This window comes from Pongo abelii, chromosome 3, assembly GCF_028885655.2.
Source record: "Pongo abelii isolate AG06213 chromosome 3, NHGRI_mPonAbe1-v2.0_pri, whole genome shotgun sequence".
Classification (NCBI taxonomy): Eukaryota; Metazoa; Chordata; class Mammalia; order Primates; family Hominidae; genus Pongo; species Pongo abelii.
In genome coordinates this window covers 7447297-7474162 of record NC_071988.2, presented here as the reverse complement: position 1 = coordinate 7474162, position 26866 = coordinate 7447297, and the positions used below count along the sequence as shown (strand labels likewise).

Genomic DNA, 26866 nt, shown 5'->3' with positions numbered 1-26866 from the left:
CCCTCCCAAATCTCAGTGAAGGAGCTCAGTAAAGCCCAGAAATGTTGCATTTCTTGTCACTGGTTGTTGTTTTCCACTCTTCACCTGTGCATGGGGGCAGCCTGGAACAGACAGATGATTTTTTAAGGCCCTGCATTCCTACCCCACCACCAAGGTGACCAAGGTACAGAAGGAAGCCAAATTAAATGCAACAGAAAGAAAATCAAAGGCTCATTTTATTCTTTATCAGGCAAAGACACATGCTGAAAACATAGTCTTCCTACTGTCATAAGCCAAAAGAAGCTTGGATAAGCTAGTGCCATGGAATTTGATTGGGTTTCTTTTTTCTTTTTACCATTGTCCTGTGATAAGTTTGCTGTGATCTCCATGAAGATGAATGAGAAGAAAAGAATAGTTCTGTGTGGTGCCCAGAATGTTTGATCCTGTGTCGAACAGCGGCAGCCAGTGTTACAATCAGCACCCACAGCTCCAAAGTGCAATTATTATTAGCAGAGAGCCAGGGTTGCTGGAAACGGCTGGAGCCTACCAGGGGAGGGAGCTGAAGGGCCCACAGCCCTGATTCTCATCTCTTTTGGGCTTCAGCTGCTTCTTTGAAGCAGCACCACTTTGACCTCTGGCTTAGGCATAATTTGGGTCCTGTAAACCAGCTGAGATGGGGAGAGATGATCACCTGAGATTTATTCCAAATTCAAGAATGATGAAAGTGAAACCAGCCAGAGAATACTTGAAAGGAGATGACCGCGTGTAGATTCCCTTTCATCCTAACTCTTGGTCTTCCTTCCTCTAGAGGGAGCAATATTTGCACCCACTCCCAGGAATTTCTAGGGAAGCATGGCACCCATAAAAGTGTTCATAAAAAGAGCAAGGCCTGCCCCTACAAGCACACGTCCTATTCTCCCAGGCTGTGGCCTTGGAGGTCCCAGTAAGACTGCCATACCAGGCTACAGCCAGGCTCGAATTCCTTTGATAAACACCACGTGGGGTTATTCCATCAGGTTGCTGCGGTATTAAAAGTCAAGAGTTAAAATGGAATGTTGTCAATACTCCTGTGACTATTATGATATCCCTACAAACAATAAGGAATGAAGAAAGGTGATAGGATTTGACTGCTCAAAGGTCTCTTTCATTTCTGGGTAGTTTATAAATAATAGAGGTTTATTTCTCACAGTTCCGGAGGCTGGGAAGTCCAAGATCATGTGGGCAGATTCAGTGTCTGGTGAGGGCTGCTGTCTGCTTCCAAGTTGATATCTTGTAGTTGTGTCCTCACATGGCAGAAGATGGAAGATCAAAACGGTGAATGCAGTGTGAGGCCTGTTTCATAAGGTGAATAATCCAGTCACCTCCTAAGGGTCTCTCTTTTTTTTTTTTTTTTTTTTTTGAGATGGAGTCTCACTCTGTCACCCAGGCTGGAGTGCAGTGGCGCTGTCTCAGCTCACTGCAAGCTCCATCTCCTGGGTTCACGCCATTCTCCTGCCCCAGCCTCCCAAGCAGCTGGGACTACAAGTGCCCGCCACCATGCCCAGCTAATTTTTTGTATTTTTAGTAGAGAAGGGGTTTCACCATGTTAGCCAGGATGGTCTCGATCTCCTGACCTCGTGATCTGCCCGCCTCAGCCTCCCAAAGTGCTGGGATTACAGGTGTGAGCCACCGTGCCCGGCCAGGACACCATCTCTTAATGTAGTTGGCCCTCTGTATCCATGGGTTCAATTCAACCAGCTGTGGATAAAAAAAATGGTCAAAAATGATTTCGTAGCAGACAAAAAATAACAATGCAACAATAAGAAATAATACAAATACAAACAATATATACAACTAAAAATAGCTACTTGCATAGCCTTTCCATTGTATTAGGCATTATAATTAATCTAAGATGATTTAAAGTATGTGGGAGGTTGTACACAGGTTAAATGAAGTACTAAGACATTTTATATAAGAAGCTTGACTGTCCACAGATTATGGTATTCCTGGGATGTCCTGGAACCAGTTCCCGATGTGAATACTGGGCATGGCTGTAACTTATCACATCGGTGATTAAGTTTCAACATAGGAATTTTGACAAATACATTTAAACCATAGCAGGAGCCCCCACCAAGAACCCAATCACGCTGGCACCCTGATCTCAGACTACTGGCCTTCAGAACTGTGGGAAAGAAATGTCTGTTGTTTAACTCACCCAGTTAACGGCATTTTGTTGTAGCAGCCCAAACTGACTAAGACATAGATACCACTCTCTGTGGTAATGCATTTCCTGGTAGTGGAAGTATGAGCACAAAAACTAGAGTAGAAAAAGCTAGTCTATCAATCGTGTAAGTCCTGGGGTCAGTTTTGAAGAATTAGTGGAAATCTACCAGGAAGTCAAGAGGGAAGAACATTCCAAGGGGTGTCAAAGAGTTGGAGATGAGATGAATTTCCATGTGTTCAAAGAAAGGAGAGATGCATGTCTGGAGTACAGGATACATAAACAGTCCTGGGAGCATGGTTATTGATTATCGATACTCCATTAGCATTTGTATTAATGGGTCATACACAATGTCCTGATCTCCTTCTCTTTGATTTTTGGATGTTTTCAGTTTATGGAAAGTAAACCAGTTCATATTTTCACATTCTATAGTAAACTTTCATCTCCTGAGAAGGAACTCATAGGAAATCTTGTTGGGCACTAATTTTCACTTTCCTACATCTTCGGTTGCCCATTAGATGAGGCCCACTGGGAAGTCACAGCTCATCAATTAGCACAGCCAGGGGAAAGCAGAAGTAGAATCCTGCTGTCTGTCATGCAGGGTGTTGCCCACTGTACCTGAATTCCTGGGTGGAAACAGCACGTCTGTTCCAGAGCAACCCTGAAGGCCAGGAGGTAACGAGATCAAGACTGTTTGACCCAGCTCTGTGGGAGGAGAGTGGGACGGGGGAAAAGCTCCACTCTGGCTTCTGCATATATCAGCCTTGAGACCTTGGCCCTGACACTAGTGACTGGAACCTCAAGTTATTATTCTGTAAAGACAAGGATAGTAATACCCTCCTCTCAGGAGCACTTGAAGGATTAAGATGAGATTTGACACCTATTCTGCACCAGTTATTAACCCTAAATAACAGTGGCTTAAAGGAGCCAGGGGTTGCATTTTCCCCCTCTTTGTGAGTTTCCCTGCTTCGGTCCTTGCCCCTGTAATCCATTCACAGCAGCTGAAAGAGTATTCAAAATTGAGTCCGATCATATCAAAACCCTCTCACTTGGAGTAAAGCCACCATTCTGTCTCAGCCCAGAAGGCCTGACACATTTTTCCCTTCCCTTCCTGAGCTCCTTTCCTACTCCTTCCCTTTTTCTCCCTGACATCTTTGCTGGTTCCTCACACAGCCCTTGTGCTGACAGTCCCCTCTGCCAGCTGCCCTCTTCCTCCAGAAACTCTGTTGACAGCTTGCTTTCCTCTTCTTCAGATCTTTGCTCAAATGTCATGTTCTCAGTTCCTAACCATACTGTTTAGCCCTGTAACTACCCCACAAGGCCCCTATTAATATTAGCCCCTTCTTACAGATGAGGAATCTGAGGCTTTCAGAGCTTAAATAACCTAAGTCACATAGTCAGTCAGTAAGGGTCTGCATCAGTTGGGATACCAGCAGTGGCAAGGAACAAAGAGCCCAACTTAAACAGTCCTAAATAGTAAAGGGTATTTATTTTTTTAGCTGAACTTCAGTGGAATAAGCCTTCAGGCAGGGTTTGATCAGGCTCTGGCACCATTTCTCTGCTATACTTGAAGCTGTGCCTTCTCCATGGACAGCCTACATCTTTATACTGTTTTTCCTTGTGGTCGCAAATAGCTTCTGCAGTTCTAGGGAATCATAGCCATGCATGACACTGTCCAAAGACAAAGAATATCATTTTGGGTAGCTCCTGAAAATTGGAAAATTATAAGAGAAACAACACTTAAAACAAAATTAACAGATTATTTGCATTTTTAAAACGTCTTTATAGCAAAAGGTACTATAAACAAAGTCAAAACACAAACAATAGGCTAGGAGAAAATATTTGCAATACACATAGCAGAGAAAAGGGCAAATGTATCTTGAAGACAAAGAGCTCCCAGTGAAAACTGACCAAGGTTCCGAGAGGCTGATCATGTGGGAAACGGGCAGCCTCATCTGCAGCGAGATAACATTTCTCAGCATATAACTTGCAAAACATAAAATCACTGATAACAACTAGTGCTGGCAAAGTGCAGAGAAATACACATCCTCATATTCTGTTTATAGTGCCACGAATTATAACTTTTTGGAACATAATATGCGTACCCTTGGACCCAGCAATCCCACTTCTGGGGATTTACTCAGTCAAAATAAAAGTACTAATATGTGATATATATTCAGGAATTCTTGTCACATATTCTATAGTAACAAGACAAACAAGCAAGCAAAATTGGAAACAACCTGAATACCCATAATAGGGAATTGCTGAATAAATGATACATTGTATGATACAGACATCCTATGGAATACTGTGTAACTATAGGTCCATGGCTTCTTATCTGAAACCCTTGGGGCAGATATGTTTTCATAATTCAGAATTTTTTTCAGATGTAAAAATTCATTTATATTAAATAATATATATGATAATATAAAATAATGTGTTTAACACAATATGTAATAATATCTTAAGTAATATATTTTTATACTATGTAATACTCCATACAGGTTTGGGGGAACACCTTGTAATCAAATATATTAATATTTCTACAGCAAAACATGGATATTCATCCAAAATGGAATAAATAAAACTAAAAAAGAATGTTTCAGGTCACATCTTATCACCAAAATAACTGTGGAAAAAACTGGACTTAGAATGGAGGATAAAGGATTGTGGATGTCATAGGTAGACCTATGTATACTAGCTTGGGGGACATTGGGGGACATTCTGGGTATATATTCTCAGGCACACTCCATGATATATGGCTAAATTCAAAAGTAACTTTTACAGTGACCCATGAAGTATGATCTCATTATTGCAAGAACAAACCAAAGCCCCCATATATATGGATATACATTTGCATAAGCAAAGAGAAATCATGGAGGAGCCAGATGAATTGTGTGATGGATTACATGGGAGTGGGAGAGACATTGAGGGCCTTAAAGGGGTAACCCAAAAACATGTCTGTATTCTTTCAGTTATTTTAATGAGCTGGCGTCACTTTAGTAATGAAAATACCAAACTTTTGAAAGAGGGAGAAGGTGCAAGAAAAGCAAACAAAAACCATATTCGAAGGCTTCATAGTCCTCTTACAATGCTGACATGTGCCACTCTGTTTGGAACTATGTGGGTGTGGGGTACAGCAATGACTACAACATACACTCACCTTCACATGCCTCAAAGTGCAAAACAGTAATGAGTTTGCTTTCTTGTTGGCATTAGGAATAAGGGAATAGGAGATTGGATAGGAGACCAATAAGGATAGATTGGTCCTTGCTGGAGAAGATGGGTTTTGAGCCACTCCTTGGCAGGATAAAATGCTAAGAGCAAACCCTTATGAGAAGCTTCCCTACTTTCTGCATGTCAGCATCACTCTATCCATTTCATGTGTAGAAACTCCCTGATTTCTGCAACAGCCTTCTGAGATGGGTGTTTTATTATCATCATCCCATTTTATAGGTGAGGAAACTGAAGCCCAAGGAGATTAAGTTATTTGCCCAAGGTTATACAGCTACTCCCAACAAAGCTGAGGCCCAAACCAAGGCAGTCTGGCTCAGTGTGTGTGCACCCAACTACTACTACACACTGCCACTTTTCAGACAGGACCGTGGATGGTTGAATGGAGACATACTCATTGCAGCCACAGGGAGGGGCCTGAAGAAGCCCCAGAGGCTAAAGCAGCCTGGGTATGTTCTAGGAATGTTGCCTATGTAGGAATACTGTGCATCCCAGCAAAGACCTGGCTGGGTGACTTAAACTTCATCCACAAGTACCTGAAGAGTATTATGGATCCTCACTGAATAAATACCTTGCTGCTGCGTCTCACCTACGATCACTGGACAGATAGCTGGCTGAGCAGCACTCTCACACATCAGTGCTGGCAGTTGAGTCTGAGATTAGAGGGTTGTATGTTAAACGGCTAGTGCTTTTTTTGTCCACTGTAGCTGTTCACATCAGGCATGCCCCTCCCATATGTAGTCCCATGGGCTTCTCAGCATGTCTCAATGCACCTGCTCCAGAATGTGTTTTCCCATCTCTTGGTGATGCCTTCCAAGTCCCTCAAAGTCAATTTTGCATGTGCCACCCATCTATGCTTTTAAGTCCCACATGCCAAATGCCACTCTCAGGTTTGGTGAAAATCCAGCCAGCCATTTTCACATGATGTGATGACAGACAAATAGAGAGAAATGTAATTGCAGTTATAACTATTATCCAAGGCTCTCTGAGCTGGAGTCTTATATATACCAAATTCCCCAAAAAGCAAGTACTGACCAAAATTTCCCAAAAAACAGGTACTGACCATTTGGGTGTTTCCTTCCTCCCTATCCCCTTCCTTCCTTCTCTTCTGTTTCCCTCTTTTACCTGCACTCATTTAGTGTCCTTCCCTTCTTTTCTTTCCCTCTTCCTTCCTTGTCATGTTTCTTGAACACCTACTTTGTAGGTGCACCCAGCCTATCCATGCCCATCTGCTGCCATCACTTCAGCCTGGATGGAAGGTGGTCTCAACTCCCCAGCCTTCTCCCTACTAAATTCCTCATGTACAGTACTAAGGTCTCCAATGACCATAGCGGACAAACAACAGAACAAGCAGTGTCCTCTGGGTGGGAGAATCCTCTTCACCCACCCCTGCCCCAGCCATAGCCCACCTACAGTTTTCCTGAGAGAAGGGGTCTGGAGTGACCTGTCTCATTTATTTCTAGGAGCTTTAATTCTCCACATCACTGTCTCCAAACTTTTAATCCATAAAAAATATATCCTGCCCCTCAATATATTTATGTAAAAATAATATGCATATGTTACCAAATGAATTTACATTCTGAAACATGCACACAAAATAAACATTTTTAAAGTATCAGATACGATAGTATTATAAATAGAAGTTCTAACGTTTTCTTCACGGTATCCCACCTTGCAAACCACAGCTTTACATAACCCAGCTGCCTGCAGCTCATGCTAACTGGAGTTTCTGTTTCTGTATTTGCAGGACATGTTCACATTACAGACTTCAACATAGCGACGGTAGTGAAAGGAGCAGAAAGGGCTTCCTCCATGGCTGGCACCAAGCCCTACATGGGTGAGTGTTCCAGTCCCCTTTTTTTCATGTGATCAGGCTCAATGCCTAAGACTCAGCATCCTTCTCTTGTTTCATCTGCCACTGCCCGCTGCCACATACCCTCCTCCCATGCTCACATGAGGTTCCACAGTTCCCAGTAGATACAATGCTCTCTCGAAGCTCTGGACCTTTTCCAAGCCGTCTCCGCTGCTAGACAACCCCTCTCCTCTTGGTTTTCTAGAGAACTCCTGCTCAGCCAGAGAGCCATGGCTCAGGCTTGAGAGGGTGGCAAACAAAACAAGTATTTTCTTTTCCATTTATGTTCAGTATTTTCCAGAATTTAACTTGGTGGTGGTCATTCTGGGTCTGTATTCCTAGGCACACAGTGTTCTTTCAATGTGTAGTTTTAAACGGTTTTTTAAGGAATTTTTATGGAATTACCGTTTTTAGTTTGCATTCTGTTCTCTTGCTTTTATCTTCTTGGTTATGGATGCCTCTTATCTAAATGCTGGATCTTCTTTGCCAGTCTTCAACATTTGTCACTGTCCCTCAAATCTTTATTACCTCTTCCTTCATTTCTTTAAAAATGTTCTCATTGTTATATTTCTCTTTCTCCCAAGGCATTATCTATTGTGTTTATTTGTTTTGTGTGTTTTCTACTGAAGTCTTCATTTCTGAAATCATTTTCCCTTTATTTCTTTCTCCCTAAGTTCTCTCACCGATTTCTGAGTTTTTTATTCTAATTTATGTTGTTTTTCATGTCTTATATAATTTTGTTAATGTCTTTATTACGTGTTAATTCTGAATGTCTATATTGTTATCAATTACTGTGTAACAAACTGTGTCAAAACATAGTGGTTTAAGACAATCACAACATTATTTCTCACATTTCTTTTGGTTGACCAAGTGGTTTTTCTTCAGGTTTGGCTGGGCTCGCTCATGAAGATGCATTCAACTAGTAGGTCAGCTGGGAGCTGGGTTCAGCTAGGACAGCTGAGATGAACATATCACTCTTCCTCTGTGTGGTCTTTCATCATCAAAGTGGCTAGAGTGAGCTTCCTCACATGTAGTTTCAAGATGGTAGAGCCAGTTCCCCCATGCTTATCAGGACTCTGCCTGCTTCACATTTCCTGATGTTCGGTTGGCCAAGGCAAGTCACATAGCCAACCACGTGGAAGGGAACTGCATGGAGCATGGGTATCAGAAGGCTGATGCACTGGGGAACCGTTAATGAAGCAACTCATTACTGTGTCTTTTGACCTTTTGAAACGTAGGCTATAGTTTCGTTCTGTTTTATCAGCACGTCTTTCTGTGTGTTTTTATTGCAATGACGTTATTCTGCTCTTCATTCTCCTTTTACTTATAATAACTTGGTATGGAATTTGACTTTGATACTTTTCTGTTGCTCTTTTGTTTCAGTAATTGTTGATGATTATTAATACATCATATGCATGAGTTTTATGCCTAGATAATCCCCATTTACCATTGCAAATGATATAAGAAATACATGTTTAAGGCTAGAAAATGTAATCAGTGCTGCACAAAGGTGCACAAACATTTAAAGCCCATATTTCTCCATATCTTTCTTCCAAAGGTTACTGCTATTAATGTTTTCCTTTTATTTTCCTTTTTCAAATGGAAGAAGGAGGCCTTAGGAAGCATAGCATCTGATAACTGGATGAAGTATTTATAGGCGGTACCAAACCAGAGGTGCAACTTTTGCCACAGAAAATTAACCACTGGGATGAGGAGTCCACCATCTTGGCTGAACTCTCTGCTGCTGTCTGTCATTCAGCAGTGAAAATGCCCTGTTGCCAGTTTGGCCTCACTTAACTCTGGCCAGGTTGTGCCTTATAGGGCACTGTATGTTGAATTAAACAACCAAAATCTTTCTTCCCCAACCTCATAAACAGTGCCTAAAACCGCCTGGAGGAGTTAGAGTTGCACGTGGGTATTGGAGTGGGGGAGGAGGCTTAGTTTGCACTTGGTGGAGGGTTTGAATTCCACATGGCCTGAGGAAGAAGAGACCTCCCTGAGCCCTTGGCAAAGCCTACATTCCAATCTGTCTTCATGAACACTAGGTTTTTGGGGATCCACTGTAACCTTCTTATTGTCTTCCTTACAGATTTTTTTAAAAAACGACTATTTCCCTGAAAGGATAAATTCCACCTTTAGACTTGAGATCAAAATAGAGCCAGCTGAGAGGCCTCCAGCAAGAGAGAGGGGTAGAAATTGCTCATTTTATGTGAACTTTGTTTTTCTAAACTTTTAGAAGATGGTGTGGTTCAGGATAGTGTTCCTAACTTAACAGACCTATCTCTTGTGTTGTTTGGTGAAGTGCCAAAATCTAAGGCAGCTTGCTATCCAGGTTTCCTGGCTTTGTTCTCCTCTCCATTTTTATCTGGAGTTCCTCTTTCCTTTGTCTGTAGGGTCCCTGTCCTGATGCAGTTTGGTTCTACTTCACACAGTTTTTCCTTGGGGCTTTTTCCTGGAAGGAGTTGTGGCTGGGTGGATTATAGACTTTTGATGTCCCGGACTCTTCCGTCTCCTTCAGAATTTATCAAGAGCCCTTTCAATGCCCCCGATACTAGACTGGGCAAACTCCTACCAGCTTCAGCTGCTGTTCTCAAAGTGGTCATCTGTGTTTCCCAGTGAATACCTGCTGCATATTTTGGAGTTCTTTGTTTTCTGGTCCCTAGAATGCTGCCTTGTTGCTTCTCTTGGTTTCTTTCCATGTAGAAATCACTACCGTGCACTTCTTCTCACTGTTGGTGTTTTGCTGCTACCCACTTGTATTTTGAGGGTTGTGGGGACAACTTATTTTTGTAGCAAATGCATCCATGAGTTTTTGGTTTAGCGATCTATTTGCTCTGTTTTATATGCAGATTTGGGGAGATTCAAAATCTATACCATCATCTCCCTAGAATCCACTACTCATGTCATTAATCTTTCATTTATTAAATAAATTGAATAAATGAAGTTTGGCTATAAATACCTGCAATGGTATAAATAATAGGCAACTTGCTTTTGGGTATTTACTACGTGTCAGGTACTGAGCTAAGTGCTTTCCACCTATAATTTCATTTAACGTGAAGACAGGCACATTAACTGTAACCTATAACTTCTTTTAATGCCCTCGAACATGAAATAGACACAAGTATTTCTTTCCATTTTACAGTTAAGGAAATGGAGGCTTAGGAGGTTGGGTGACTTCCCCATGTTGACATTGTTGGCAAGAGTCAGACCCAGGTCAATGTGCCTCCAAAACCCAAGCTCTGAAGTACATCTCAACCTGGCCTCCCATGACACCAACTCCTTTTTAGCAAAAATACCAGCAGATATCCATATAAGTGAATTCATTCACTTACAAGTAGTCTTCATGGGAGCCTGAACACTTACTCCAACAAGGCTTTTTTTGTTGACGACCTTTCTGAGATCCCTTTCTGGAAGGATCTGGAGCTGGGGCAAGTCTGACCAAAGAGGTCACTGCCTTGAGATTCAAGAGAATCTCAAGAGAATCAACTGGGCGAGATTCAGCAACTGATGGGATGGAGAATGGGGGCAAAGGCGACTTCCCAGGTCTCTGGATTGTGCAGCAGAGTGGTGCTCACTCTGTAGGGGACACAGCAAGAGCAGTAGGTTTGTGAAGTGGCATGATGCAGACTGGACATGTGGATGGAGAACCTGCCAGCACTGAGATGCAGCGCAGCCATGGAAGTGGACGGGATCCCTCAAGGAGGATGCAGGAAGGCAGAGAACCAATTCTGAGGCTCAAGAATGCTGTGCTGGAAGGGGCACGTGGAGGCCGAGGGGGACATCCCACAGGGGAGTGCTGAGAAGAGAGATGCCAGGTAAGGGCAGCAGCTCCCATTAGAAGCCTCCTCTGTATTCCTACCGATTCGTTCTGACTGCTTTCACGCTGTTTCCAAAAAGCAAATTGATGTCAGGGAGTATAGATCCTGGACCACTGGAGAAGTTCAAGACAGTTTTTTTGTTTTGTTTTGTTTTTTTGAGACAGAGTTTCACTCTTGTCACCCAAGCTAGAGTATAATGGCATGATCTTGGCTCACTGCAACCTCCGCCTCCCAGGTTCAGGTGATTCTCCTGCCTCAGCCTCCCAAGTAGCTGGGATTACAGGCACATGCCACCACGCCTGGCTAATTTTTGTATTTTGTTTTTGTTTTTGTTTTTGTTTTGAGACGGAGTCTTGCTCTGTTGCCCAGGCTGGAATGCAGTGGCGTGATCTCTGCTCACTGCAAACTCCACCTCCCGGGTTCACGCCATTCTCCTGCCTCAGCCTCCCGAGTAGCTGAGACTACAGGAGGCCGCCACCACACCCGGCTATTTTTTTTGTATTTTTAGTAGAGATGGCATTTCACTGTGTTAGCCAGGATGGTCTCGATCTCCTGACCTCGTGATCCACCAGCCTCGGCCTCCCTAAGTGCTGGGATTACAGGCATGAGCCACCATGCCTGGCTAATTTTTGCATTTTTAGTAGAGACGAGGTTTTACCACGTTGGCCAGGCTGGTCTTGAACTCCTGACATCAGGTGATCCATCTGCCTCGGCCTCCCAAAGTGCTGGGACTGCAGGCGTGAGCCACCACACCTGGCCAAGTTCAAGGCAGTTTTCTACCAGCCCTGATGTCTCTGCCTGCACGTGGCGCCATGCCTAACGGACTCACCCGAGCCTCCTCAAAGGCTCTACTCAGGCTTCCTGACCTTGCTCCTGCCTCACACTGTCTGAGGCAGCCCAGTCCAGGTTCTTGGTCTCCAGGAAAGCACAGCCATGGGGACCCAGCTGGGCACTCTCCTCCATGGCCCTGCTTTCAAAAGGAGAAGAAATCTGACCTGTATTGGGACCTCGCTACCTGCCTGTCTTCACATTTAATCCTCAGAAGATTCACACGACGTTTCTACATCTCTTATTTTATGTGTGGAGGTCTGGAGAGGTTAATTAGCCTGCCCAGGGCCACACAGCTGGTCAGTGAAGGAGCCAGAATTTGAAGCCAAGTCTATTTTGATCTGAAGTCTATGCTTTTGCTACTACACCAAGCTGCCTTTTTGACACTGAGCTCCTGAATTATAAAGACGACTTTCTCAGCCAAGAAATAAGTTCATTGTCCCAGCTGTATGTCAGAGTCGGGGTTACTGATGTCCTTCCAATTAGAAAAGCTTCAGGCCTGACTTAGTGGCCAAATGTACGGAAGAGATTTTTATAGGCTTTAGAGGACACAGCTGATTTTCCTAATGGTTGTATTTTCAGACACTGTAGTTGGGGAACAGCACCAGGCAGTGGGAGTTTAGTGGGGAAGATGGGGTTAAGGGACAGCTCTCTCAATAAAGTCAAATCTTGCAGCTCCTGAGGCTGTAAATTCCTAATGCCAAGTGACAGGTTTGTTTATTTCACTCACTTGAGCTGTTCAGTTCAAAGGCCCAATAACAAGTTCCCAGAATGTTCCCAACACAGATTCAGAAAATGGGCTGATGAGTAAGCTCCCAGAGGTAACTCACAAAAGATGATCCCGGAAGAAAAATTTGCATAGGGCTGAATTTTCATTAATTGAAAGAGCAGATGGAATTTGCAATTGGAGAAAAAAAAGATCTCTCTAAAATGTGCCAGATTAGAAGTCAGAATGTTCCAGCAGCCACGTGGGGCTTCAGAGTTTATTAATTTGAGGTGAAATGAAGAGCAAGGCATTCATTCAGTAAACATTTACAGAGTGTTTAGGAGGCACAGGGCTTAGTTAGGCACTGGGGCTGCAGAGGGGAATACTGCTCTCCCAGTCCTCACACAGATTGTGTGAACATAGTTGTACACAGGTCACAGTCAAGGACCTTGACTGTGTGTGGCTATTGGAAGGAGGTGCTTCTGGCATGAAGAGGGGGAGATGAGATCTTTTTGGACAGTTTTAAGACAGGTTCCTGGAGAAGGTGACAGTCTGAATTAGACTTTAAGGATGTGCTCTGTTGGGTAACGATAGAGAGAGGGCATTTAGGCAGACGGAACAGCCCATACAAAGGCATTGAGGAGTGAAGCACCATTGTGTGAAGGGAGAACTTGGCAGCTCCATTGTTTTACAGCTTCTAGGACAAGAGGAGGTGGGGAGGGCGAGAGGAGACAGGGCAAAGCACAGGAGTCTTGAATGCTGTGGTAAGAGCCCAGGGAACCAGTGGAAGGTTCAATGCTGGAGACCGCTACGATCAGACTCATAGGATTAGGGCCTCAAGGGTGGTGACCTTGGAGAAACAGATGAGTAACAGGAAAGCATTAGGGGTCAGGCTCAAGGGGGATGGGTCCAGGTAAAGTGTGGGCTTCAGCATGGGGCAGTTGGGTGTCTTCCACTCAGTGGCTGAGTGAACCTGGGTGATTCTCATTACCAGACATAGTGCACATAAAGCACTTACCATGATGAACACTCAGGAAATGTTGGCCGCCGAACCACAGGACCTCTCAGAATCCTCGTCTGAGAAATGGGATTAATGGCTTATGCAGTCAGTCTCAGGAGGTTGCTTTGAGGATTTATTGACATTAATTATAGAAGGCATATAGCATAATGCCTGATGAAAGGTAACTACTCACAACCAGTAGCCAATATTAATGTTGTTGTTGTTCTGATTGCTAATAGTTTGATAATTATTTAGTGTATGCTAAATACTGGGAACACAGAGCCAAATCCAACATTCCCCTGCCTTACGGAGCTCACACTCTAGTTGCAGAAACAGACTAACCAAATCCCAGTTCACTGCAGGGGCTGGGTTGGCCAGGGGATGGTGGGTGCACTAGGGAGATGATGGGGCTGTTGCATTGTCAGCGCTCCCCAAATGTCAGTTCCCTTCCCCCAGGACACTGCAGTGAGCCCAGAGGGATGGTGGTGGTGATGGAAGCAGAGGCCTGTCTGCAGTGCAGGAGGCGCAGCCAGGGCTCCATGCTCCACAGAGCCAACAGGAGCCAGGAACAGGTGGAAGCCCCGCCACCCCATTCTGAGTTGGAGAGGCGGGATCCCTGCCCTCCTGGGTGCAGCTGTAGCTACTCAGCTGCAGCTGCAGACCTGGGCATCCCTGTGCTCTCAGGGAAACCCCATTCCCCCTGTAGGCTAAGGGGCACCTGTTCCTGCTGCCTGGACTCTCCCTGCTCCTGGTACCCACTCGGATTTCAGAGTGGGGTTGTGGCCAATCCTGGGTACATACCAGCCAGGTATGCACATGCTCAGGGCAGCACTGACATGCCAGCCCCCTGCTACCTTGGCCCCCTTTGGACATTGGGCACCAACAAGCATGAGAGAGAGGCTGAAGGGGTGCTGAGGGTAGCTCAGAACTGGCCTGCAGGAGCCCATCAGCACAAACAGCCTGGCCACCATGAACAGTGGCAGGAGGCAGACAGGCTACTAGGTGGAAATGAGTGGGTCCCCATGAAGCCCCACTTTCAAGCCAGGGATGATCTGAAGCCTGGGGGCTGGGTCACCAGTTCCACTGACTGGAGTGAGAACTTGTGATGCTTTTTCCAGGCCCACCCGTGGCCACCCATGGGACTAATCAGCACATACTTCCTCCCTTCTGAAGCCCATAAAAACCCCAAACTGAGCCAGACTGGGGCAGATGTTGGGACAACCTGCCTGCGGAGAGGAGCTACCCGCTGTAGGTCTCCTCCCAGCTGAGAGCTGAACAGACATCTGCACAATCTGCCTGTGGAAAGGAGCTACCCACTTCAGGTCTCTTGAGAGCTGTACTGTAGCTCAATAAAGCACCTCTTTGCATTGCTTACCCTCCAGTTGTCCATGTACCTCATTCTTCCTGGACACAGGACAAGAACTCGGGACCTGCCGAATGGTGGGAGTGAAAGGGCTGTAACACAAACAGGGCTGAAATATGCCCCCCTGCTCACCACGTTGTGAACACAAGAAGGAGAGAAGGGAGAAGGAGAGAAGAGCTGTAGCGCTACAGGGAGCCCAGACTTAGGAGCTCCCCAAGCCAGGGCTGTGATGCCCTCTTTGGGGCTCTGCAGTTCCTGGCATCTCCAAGCTTCTGGGCACCACCAAGTTCCCCAGTGCCCACAGTGGAAGCCACTTGCGGTATGCCTGGTCCAGACGCAGCCTGGCAGGGAGCCGGTGTTCATGCCAGTGCCTAGAGCTGTTCACCCCGCCACAGCCAGCATGCCTAGCTGTGTGCAGTGGCCGGACCCCATGCTCGCTCGCTCACACACACAACCCTCATGGCTCTGTGCCTGGCTTGCCCTTGGCAGGCTTGAGATCTGGACCAGTAGCACAAGCTGAGTGCAGCCTGCCAGGCCAAGTGAGCAGAATGAGCCATTCAGGCCCAAGCAAAATGCAGGTGAAGGTGCCACCAGCCACAGAAATTTCCGGCTGGTGAAGCAACACCCCAAGGATCCTGTGACAGGGGGGCCACCATGGCAGTGCTGTGCTCTCCTTGTAGATATTATTGAGGCCAGGGAAAGTGAAGTTTGCTTCCCAGAGAAAGTGGCAAAGCTGGCATTTGGCCTTAGGTCAGTGAGGCTCCAATGTCCATTATCTTTCCTGAGAACCATTCATTCATTCATTCGTTCAACAGAGATTTGCTGAGCACCTTCTACATGCTAGGCAGTGTTCTATGGACTGAAAACACATGTGTGAATAAAACATAAGTATTCCTACCCTCATTGGTTTGGCTGTTTGTGAGGGAGACGGTCAGTTTAAAAATCACCAAACTGATAAATATGGAGTTTGAGATGCTTAATTTTGAGGAATAATTTTCATGCAATAAAATGTACTCTTTAGTGTATAGCTCTCTGAATTCAGACAAACACATACAGTCATAGATAAACACCACCACTATAAAGATATAGATGGGTTCCATCACCCCTGCAAAAGTTCCTCATTCCCAGTCCCTGGCAACCAGCAGTTGATTTTCTACCCCTATGATTCTGCCTATTTCAGAAAGTCACATACATGAGATCATATTGTATACAGCCTTTTGAATGTGGCTTTTTCACTTAGAATGATATATTTGAGATTTACTCATGGCGTGTGTATCAGTAGTCCCTTCCTATTGCTGGATATACATACACGTGTTTATCTGTTCATCAGTTGAGGGCACCTGAGTTGTTTACAGTTTTACATATTTATGAATAAAGCCATTCTGGACATTTGCATACAGGTTTTATATGAGCTTAAATTTCCATTTCTCTGGAATAATTACCTAGAAGTGAGATTGCTGGATCATTTGGTAAGAAACTGCCAAATTGGTTTCTAGAATGGCTGGACCACTTTACATTCCCACAAGCAGCGAATGAGAGACCCAGTTGTTCTGTGTCCTCGCCAGGACTTGGTATTGTCCCACCGTTGAGGTCATTAGGCATTCTAATAGGTCAGTCGTGATTTCAGTTTGCAAATCCCTGGTAACCAATGGTGTTGAGCATCTTTTCGCTTGCCTATTTGCCATCCATATATTTTCTGTGTGGAATATATGTTCAAATCATTTGCCCGTTAATTTATTGGATTATTTTGGCCAGGTGTGGTGGCTCATGCCTGTAATCTCAGCACTTAGGGAGGCTGAGTCAGGTAGGTCACTTGAGACCAGGATTTCGAGACCAGCCTGGCCAACATGGAGAAATCCTGTCTCTACTCAAAAATACAAAAAATTAACTGGGTGTGGTGGCGTGCACCTGTAATCCCACTTACTCAGGAGTCTGAAGCCCAGGAGGCAGAGGTTGCAGTGAGCCAAGATCACACCACTGCACTCCAGCCTGGGCAACAGGGCGAGACTCCATCTAAACAAAAAAAAAAGGAAAAGAAAAAAACTTTTACTGAATTATTTTGTTTCATTTTGTGTCAACTATAAGGTTTTTGCAGTTCTTTATAAGGTGAAGAAGTTCCCTTCTACTTCCAATTTATTCAGTTTTTTAAAATCGTAAATGCATGTTGAATTTGGTCACATAGTGTTTCTAAATCCGTCGAGATAATCCTGTGGTTTCTCTTCTATAGTCTGTTGAAATACTGCTGACTGACTTTGAAATGTTGAAGCAGCCTTACCTTCCCAGAAGAAACCCTGTTTGATCATAACGTAGTATCTTTTACATATAATCCTTGAATCAGTGTACTAATATCTTATTCATAATATTTACATCTAGGTTCTTGAGGAATTTTTGTCTGTAGTTCTATTTTCTTGTAACAACTTGGTGTGCTTTGGTATTAGAGTAATGCTGGCAGCGTAGTTGGGAAGTGTTTCCTCCCCTTCTATTTTCTAAAAAAAATATGCCGAAGATTGGTATTATTTCTACACATATTTTGTAGAATTATACAGTGAAGAGATTTGGGCCTGGAGTTTTCTTTGAAGGAAAGTTTTTCACTATGGATTCAATTTCTTTAATAGACATAGGACTGTTCTGTTTATTTCTTCAAGAACTAAGTAAATTTAAATAAGATTTGGTAGTTTATGTCTTTCAAGGAATTTCGCTAGTTCATCTAACTTTTCAAATGTTAGGGCATACAGTTATGTGTAATATCCCCTTATTATCCTTTTAATGAGTGTAAATTGTGTAGTGATGTCCCCTCTTTCAGTCCTGAATCGGTAATTGATGTTTTCTCTCTGGTTTTCCTGGTCATTCAGAGTACAGGTTTATCAAATGTATTGATCTTTTTAAAGAACCAGTTTTTGCTTTATTGATTTTCTCTATTATTTTTCTATTTTTTATTTTACTGATTTCTTCTATCTTATCTCTATGCCTTCCTTCTCTCTGCTTACTTTGAATTTAATTTATTCTTCTTATTCTAGTCTCTTAAGGTGGAAGTTTAGATAATTTATTTGAGACTTGTCTTATTTTCCACTATAAGCATTTAATGCTATAACTTTTGTTTTAAGTCCAGCTTCAGCTGTATCCCACAAATTTATATATATTGTGGTTTTAATTTCATTCAGTTAAAAACATTTCTAGGCCAGATGTGGTGGCTCACGCCTGTAATCCCAGCAGTTTGGGAGGCCGAGGCGGGCGGATCATAAGGTCAGGAGATCGAGATGATCCTGGCTAACATGATGAAACCCCGTCTCTACTAAAAAATACAAAAAATTAGCCAGGTGTGGTGGCGGGTGCCTGTAGTCCCAGCTACTCGGGAGGCTGAGGCAGGAGAATGGCGTGAACCCGGGAGGTGGAGCTTGCAGTGAGCAGAGATAGCGCCACTGCACTCTAGCCTGGGCAACAGAGTGAGACTCCGTCTAAAAAAAGCAAAACAAACAAACAAAAAAAAACATTTTTCTAACAATATTTGGGAATTTTTAATATATCTTTCATTGATGTTCAGTTTAATTCTGTCATGATCAGAGAAAATATTTTGTATGATTTCTTTTCTAAAAACTGGTGGTTTATTTTATGGTCTAGATATGATCTATCTTGGTTAATATTACATGCAAACTTGCAAAAATATGTATTGTCTTCTTTGTTCCTGTGTTCTATAAATGTCAATTAGGTCAAGTTGTTTGATAACATTGCTCAGGTTTTGTATATGTTTTTGTTGATTTTTTGTCTACTTCTTATATCGATTACTAAGATATGAGTGTTGGAATTCCCAGCTATGATTGTAAATTTCTGTTTTTCCTTGCTTTTCATTTAGGATCATTACATCTTCTTGATAAATTGCCCCATTTATCATTATATAATGTCCTTCTTATTCCTTGTTCTAAAGTGTGCTTTGCCTGATATTAATACAGCCACTTCAGCTTTCCTTTGGTTAGTGTTTACACGACATATCCAGTGGTGTGCTGGTAAATGTCTAACAGCTAGTTCTCTGGTAAAGAAGAAACAAATCCCCCTAATTTATAGATTTTGATTTCCATGATATAAGGACTCCACCATGACTGATTTCAAGTTAGCAATGAGACATCATCAAACACAGAATTGGGAAGAGATGCTAACAGTATGCTCTTGTGAGCCAGTATAACCCTACTCTAGTAAATTGCTGATAATATCTTTTTGTATCCTTTTATTTCTAACCTATCTCTTTGTCTTTATTTTTAAAGTACATTTCTTGTAGGCAGTCTTTTAAATCTAGTCTAACAGTATCTGTCTTTTCATTGATATTTAGACCACTTATATTTAATATAATTATTGAGATAATTTTATTTAAATCTATCATCTTGCCTTTTCTTGTATTTGTTTCATTTGGTCTTTGTTCCTCTTTTTCTTCCTTATTTTGGATTAGTTGATCCTTACTTATGATTCCACTTTAACTTCTCCATTGGCTTAGTTTTTATACCTCTTTAAAAAACAATATACATCTTCAATTGATCAGAAAATACCTTAAATCTGTTACAGCATGTGTAATCTTACACCCAAATTCATTCTATTCATCTCTTTTTACTATAAATATTATAAGTCATTGAATTTATTTTTGCTTCAAATAGTCAAATATATTTTGTAGTGGTTAAAAATAAAAAAAAACTTTGCATTTACCTTCTTTTTGCTATTTTCATATTCTTTCTTTGTGTAGCTTCAATTTTCTAGCTGTTATTATATTCATTCTACCTGGAGGACTTCCTTTAACAATTCTGAGTATTAAAATCTACTAGTAATGAATTCTTTCTTTTTTTGGTTTGCTTATATAAGGAAAAGAATCTTTATTTCCTTATATTATTACAAGATATTTTAACTGGATATGGAACTCTGGGTTAAGAGGGTGTTTTTTTTTTTTTTCTTAGTCACTTAAATATTGCCACTCCATTGCTTCTGATTTGTAGTATTCCTGACAACAAATCTGCTGTAATTCCTATCCCTGTTCCTCTGTAGGTAATATGCTTTTTTCCTTTAGCTGACTCCAAGATTTTCTCCCTCTCTTTGGTTTTAGATATGATGTACCAAGGCCTATTGGATTTTTTTTTTTTTATGTTTACTCTGGTTGGTGTTTTCTGAGCTTTTCGGATATGTGGTTTGATTACTCATCATATTTAGAAAATTCTTGGTCATTATCTCTGCAAATATATATATTTTTGACCCATTCTCTCTCTACTCTGCTTCTGGGATTTCAAAACCCGAAGTGAGATGTTTGATATTTTCCCTCACAATATTTGCATGCCCTCTTCTCCCCATCCCCCACCACACTGTTGTCTCTTAGTGTTTCACTTCAGGCAATTTTTTTTTACCTATCTTCAAGTCTATTGATAAACCTATTGGAAGCATTCTTTATCTCTGGCACTATGTTTTGGCATTTGTTTTTAGCATTTCCATCTGCTTTTATAGTTTCTATCTTTCTGTTGAAATCCCCGTCTGTTAATGCATGCTGTCCACCTTTCCACTAGAGCCTTTGAAATGTTTTAAATTCCTTGTTTGTTAGGTCTAACATCTAGTTCATATCTGAGTATGATTCTGTTAATTTCTTTGTCTCTTCACAGTGAGTTTTTGTTTTTTTGTCCTGTGTCTGATAATTTTTTATTAAAATCTTTGCATGATGTAAAGGAAAATGTTTATGCCTGGAAATGGACATGTTTCTTTTACTACTACGCATTTAGTTTTCTTTGGAGGAGGAGGTAGCATTGAGTCAATCTAATTAGGAGTTGAGCTTGACTTGAGTTTTGTTGTTCTGTGGTTATTTTCAAAATACCAGCTTTAGAGTTGGGTTTTAGTGTGGTTACCAAAGTGTTTTCCTCAATGTTCCTGTTCCACCTTTGACTTAGGGTTTCTCTGTGAATCTGTGCCTTAAATAGGGTCTCTCTCTGTGCTCCTGTTCTCTAGCAATAAGCTTCTGTTTCTAGTTCCTTGACACTTGCTGATGTGGCAGAGGGTGGGGAGAGTAAATGTTATCTGCTGCTTTGGTTCAGCCTGTCTTAGGTAGGCTCTGTGTCAATGGGTCTTGGGGATCTTAGGGGTATTTCAGATTGAACCTATCTTTCTCCCAGCAATAGGAAACCACCAATGGTCTGATCCCAGGATCATGGCAGGGAAATGAAACTGCATTTGCTAAGGCCCTGAGGCAAAAGAAGCTTGGCCCATGGAACCAAAAGAAAACTAGTGTGACCTGAGCAAAGTCAGCAAGAAAGATAACCCTTGAGAAGTGTGTAGGGCCAGATCATGTATTACCTGTGTGCTACATTATAGCTTTTGGTTTTTTATAGCAAGTTCAATGGAAAATTTTAAAGAACATTAATTGTCTTGGGTAAATAGAGAATTTGGAATCCTTTAAGAGAGTGGTACTAGATAAACTTAACTTTTCTGTCATCTCATATGCTATTTAGAAGTTCATCTCAAGTTTCACATATTGACTGTAAAATACACTGATTTTAATTCTGTGCTTTCAGTTAGAACATCATTTCTCCATGAAAACTTCCAAAAGTCTTTTTTTTTTTAAATTTACTGGTTGAATCAGGCACATTTAACATGAAGTAACTTTCTGATACTGGTGCATCATTTATTTCCGCCCTTTATCAGAGCTTACCTATTTACCCATTAGCCAATTAAATGTTCTTTCCTCTTCTTCCTGTGCATAACTGTGAAATACTAATGGTCAACAGCTGAACAGTTTCTTGCATACTTCAGTGAAATGAGTTTTCTGTTGCTAGCAATGCATCTTCCCAAAAAGAGAAATTATCAGACTGATGCAGTGGTTTCATGTTATCTCAAATTAATATGTAAGCATGTGACACCTGAGTTCATTTGACTAGCCAAGAGCCAAAGAAATATAAATTACCCCCCAAAGGATTAAGAGAGAGGCCAGGCATGCTACTTATCTCTTCTTTCCACAGCTTCTCGGCACACTTTAATGCAATGAATTATGACAGCGCTCTTGAATCATTACCTTGATGAGTTGGGCTTCCATTTATGCATTCATTTCATTGTCCATTCAGTAATAATGAATTACTATAACAAAAACTAGTTCACATCTGTTAAGAACTTACTTTGTGTCAATCTCTGAAGTAAATGCGTCACATAAGTTGTCTCATTATGGGGTAAGGGCTAGTATTAGTCCATGGAATCTGAAACTCAAAGTTAAATGCTTGCCCAGTGACAAACAGCCAGCAAAGGTAGCCATTGAGATTCAAAGCCGGAATTCTGTGACTTAAGTTCTTTGCCACTATGATGCATTAAGCATCTGCTTCTAGATCAGCTACATGCTAATCCCTTTGAATCTGGAGTTGACTTAGTCATGTTTCTGCCTTCAGAGAGCTACCCAGTGGGGGAGATGGACATGTAACTATTAATTAAAATATAGCATGATAAGGAACTAGCAAAGGTTTAGTAAGAATCTAGACCGTAGATTGATGTATTAGTAGTTTGCCAGGAGAGAGGGTAAGATGGGAAACAGGAATAGCAAGGAACTTGATGAACATTCCATAGTGAAATGTGGTCTGAGTCTTGAAGTATGAATAGGAGTTCATGAGTATGAAAAGCAGGGTAAAGTCATTGATGATTCAAAATATAGTATATCCTATTCTTTGAAGCTGGCACAATGGGTGTAATAAGAATAGTGGCCAAATATGATGGTTCCTGGGGCCTGTTTTTAGGAAGTTTTCCTGCTAAAAAGCTTGAACTTTATTCATAGTAAATAGGAAACTTGGAATGATTTTGAGCAAGTAGTTTGAACATGTGAATAATAACAACAATAATACTAGATACAGTTTATTGAGCACTTACTATGTGCTTAATCAAGATATACATAGCCGTTTTCTCTTCACAATAAGATTTTGTAGCAGACATTGTTATTCCTTCTTACAGATGAGTAAACTGTGGTACATATAAGAGATTAAGCAGTTTACCCAAGGTCATTGTGCCAGTAAGCATGGGAGCTAAGGTTCAGTTGCAGGCCTGAGTAATTACCACTTTTGTAACCCCTCTGTTTCACTGATTCTACTACTTACAAGTCTCTCAGGGGCAGTTGGAGTTGGGATTGAAGAGCCCCAGGCTGGAGACAGGCAAGTGGTTGAGGGAGCAACGATGAGACCAGACAGAGATGAAAAAGGACCAGAGTAGAGGATAGAGAGGAGGATAGAGAGGAAGTTTCTGGAAGGGAAAAGAAGTCTTGGTGACCAATTGAATGATCAAATACAAAGGCTGAAAGAGTCCTAGAGTCGAAGTTGACTCCCAGGTTTCTGACTGTGCTGCTGAAAAGACCCCTGTGACTGAGAATGAGAACCCAGGAGAAGGGGCAGTTTGAAAGCTTGCTTCAGACAGGTTGAGTTATACCCTTGGGACCTGTAGGTGTAAGTGTCCAGTGGGTGTTAGCTACCCAGATCTGGCCATCCTGCCAGCCAGGATGTGCAAGCTAGAGACATGGTCTTGCCTTGAAGAAAGTATCAGTGGGTAGGAGACTTGGGTTCTAGTCCCAGCTGGGCCAGAAGTCATTTAACTCCTCCATTCGGACTTGGCCTCCTTGTCTATAACATTTAAGAGAGGAAGGAAATTACCTTGAAGGCCCCCTCTAGGCCAAAATTTAGTAATTCTTTGTTCCCAGTCAAGAAGAGAGCAAACACCTGTGGAAACAGATCCTGGAAGGCTGTCAGCTCGCAAGCTAGATGTTGAATAGCATTTCACACTCCACCGCAAATATCAAAACCTTCAGCAATATTCATAGAGCTCACTGCAGCAGGCTAATAATTATACTTTAGGAGGTGATTGTATGCTTTTCATATTTTTAGTCTAATGAGGAAGTAAACTCTGTGTGGTTAGTGAGGGGGCAAATCCCACCACACGCACATCTACATTTCTGAGGGAAAGAAAGGCGATCTCTCATTTCACGCCCCATGTTCCTGCTTTTCTGGAAGGCCCATTATATGATGCCCTAATGCTCCTTGGCATCAAAACTCACTTTTCATTTCAAACTTTCATTGGCAGAATTGCTCAACCATTGGTAGAGATGGTTAGCAGGAGGTGAGGCTGATCTTTCCAGGCCATTGCAGGGCAGCCAGAGTTCCCCGGTGCCCAGTGTCCGCCCAGTGTATTTTGGACTCACAAGAATCCATAGAGCATGCACCATGCACCCCATGCAGTGAAAGACAATGGGCAAGAAAGCAGGCACTGTCAGGGAATGTGAATCAAGATCCAGTTTCAAGAGGATTTTAAATCATTTTTATTAATAGTAAAACCACATTTATTATCCTTCTTTTATCTACTAATTCAGTTGGAACCAAAACTAATAGATGACTAATTCAGTTGCAACCAAAACTAAGAATATTTATGAACATCAGGAAATTTTGGAATATAAAACATAGAGAGTATATGCTGTATGTGTGCATGTATATATATATATATGATATATGATTTTTATATTCAGCATGTTTATAAAGATGGCATAATTGCTGGAAAATGTATGGCCTTTGAAGGAGACAGAACTAGGTTGTCATCATTCTGGTTGATCTTGGGGAATGGAACTGGGTTCAAATAAGCCTTAGTAGCTGTGTCATCTCAGATGTAGTACCTACTCTCTCCAAGCCTTTGTTTCCTGAAATGGAGGTAGTACCCCCCTGACAAGGTCCTTGTGAGATAACACATAGACACTCGCGAGATAACACATAGACCCTCATGAGATAACACACAGACACTGAGCACAGTCCCTAGCATCTAGAAGTGCTCTCTAAACGTTAGCTTTTCCAAGACATGAATAGCATATGTAAAGAATTAAGAAGAGCTTCTGGCACATAGTAGGCTCAATAAATGGCCACATTAATATTGCAACTATTGGCATTGTCAATAAAGCCACTATTCATAACAATAGCGGAACAGCTGTATTGAGCCCTGGCCTTAAAGTTACAAGACTGACATTCCAGTCTGGGCTCCTTCACTCATTATCTCCATGGCCCTGAACATACCCCCTAATCTCTGTGGGCCTCAGCTTCTTCATCCATGGCCTATGGTGCTTCAAGGATGGGAAGACTGACATGTGGAGGCATCTGTTCCCCGCAAAGCCCTGCACGAATGCTGTGGACGTGATGGCAGTTACAGTTGGCATTTCCAATGGCTGATAAATAGATTCAGGGTTGGCCATTCCCCTTACCAAAACATTGGAAGAAGCTTTAGTTGTTGTTGTTGTTTCATGGAAGGCCTTGGGGAATTTTATTCATTTATAATCTAAGCAGGTGTAACTAAGCTTTGGACCCTGGACTACCTTTCTGGGCATGGCCACAGCCTACCACGATTATCTGCTTGATCTGTTGTTTGCTGCCCTGGTAAGCCAGGGCTGCCCCTAGAGCTGTCTTTATCACACACGTGCCCCAGGGGGTCCTCAGTCCCAGCCTTTTCTGTGTCATCCCAGAGCAACTGGCTCCTTCCTCTGCAAGAATCCTGAGCAGCTAGCTCAAAGCCCATGTTATGAAGATGAATCAGTACTCTTAAAACAAGACTTTGCACAGAGCAGATGCTCCTTAAAGATTAACTGTTTTAATTAGCAGGATGTAAAGAGCTTAGACAGTGCTTGGCACACAACAAGGGCAATAGAAGTGTTTGCTATTTTTATTATGACCGTTTATTTATTTAGTCAGTTAACAAATTCTTCCTGCGTATCCTCTTGGTACCAGGCAGGGGATGAGGCACCAGAGAGAACATGACAGTCTCTGCCCTCAAGGAGCTTGGAGTCAAGAGAAAAGGGAGACAACTAAGCAAAAATGCATGAGGAGATGAAGAGCATGGGGGAAATGAGGAAGCCCCTGTCCAGCCTGGGCGGGAGGGAGACGGTAAGGAAGTGGTAATAGCAGAGACCTATTCTGAGGAGTCCACTGTACCTGTGAAGAGCCTTGTCTGGCACATGGTAGGTTCCTGGAGGACGAAACCCTAGGGCTGCACCTTCTGTGAGTTGGGAAAGAGTGTCAGGAACAGAGACAGAGACAGGGTGTTCCAGGAACAGCACGCAGCATGGAGCCAGGGTGGCCATAGGCAAGCGGGGCAGCACAAGACAGCTTGGGGCCTCAGTGCTGGGCCATGGATTTGAACTGCCCTCTGGGCCAGACTGGTCCCCAGCCCTAGTACCTTGTGTTCCACCAAAAATTAAAAATAGGAAAGATTCCAGGATAAAGTCAAATACATTTCCAAGCCATGCCTGCTACTGAGTTGGGCCCCTGTGAACATCACCAAAGCACATCAGCACACGAAAGGCTCTGAGGATGATGATAGAACACAGCAATATTGATGTCATAATCCCTTTGCCACCAAAATGATGTCATTGGCTGCTCAGAATCCCAGCACTTAGATGCGAGAGAACTACACAGGTTTAGAGCTGGAAGGACATGGAGCCAGTGGCATTGCAAGGAACACAGTTTATGAAACAGCCACCGTGATGGGAAGATCTTTTAGCAGGGAAATACCATCATCTGTGGCATGTCAGAAAACTGACTCCCTGGTCAGCAGTGAGAAGGACAGATTGGAGGAGTCTCAGGGTCCAGAGGCCCAGCTGGGAAGCTATGCTGCTGCTACGGGACTAGAAGGGAAAACGAGCATCAGAACATGAGCAGTATGTGAGCAAAGGTGAGGAAGGGAGGGTACACACGTTATTAGGAGGTAGAATCATGCAGAATTGGCAGCCGAATATCACTGTGACAGTCATGGGAATTCCCTGAACCTAGGAGTCAGGACCAAGATTTCTAGACTTGACCTCAGTGGTACTACTGGGCGGTTGAGGCAAGCCACTCTTCCTCCTCAGGCCCAATGTCCAATTCTAACAAGGAGGTGTGG

General features: G+C 42.7%; 1 protein-coding gene across 5 annotated transcripts in view; it reads left to right on the top strand.

Moving 5' to 3' along the window:
* Positions 1-26866, top strand: part of STK32B (serine/threonine kinase 32B) — a 435418-nt gene that overhangs the window by 354831 nt on the left and 53721 nt on the right. For 2 of the 5 annotated variants that reach the window (XM_024245627.3, XM_024245630.3), the window contains exon 6: positions 7161-7250. In XM_024245627.3, the coding sequence (XP_024101395.3) occupies positions 7161-7250 (90 nt within the window). 5 annotated transcript variants of the gene reach the window in all.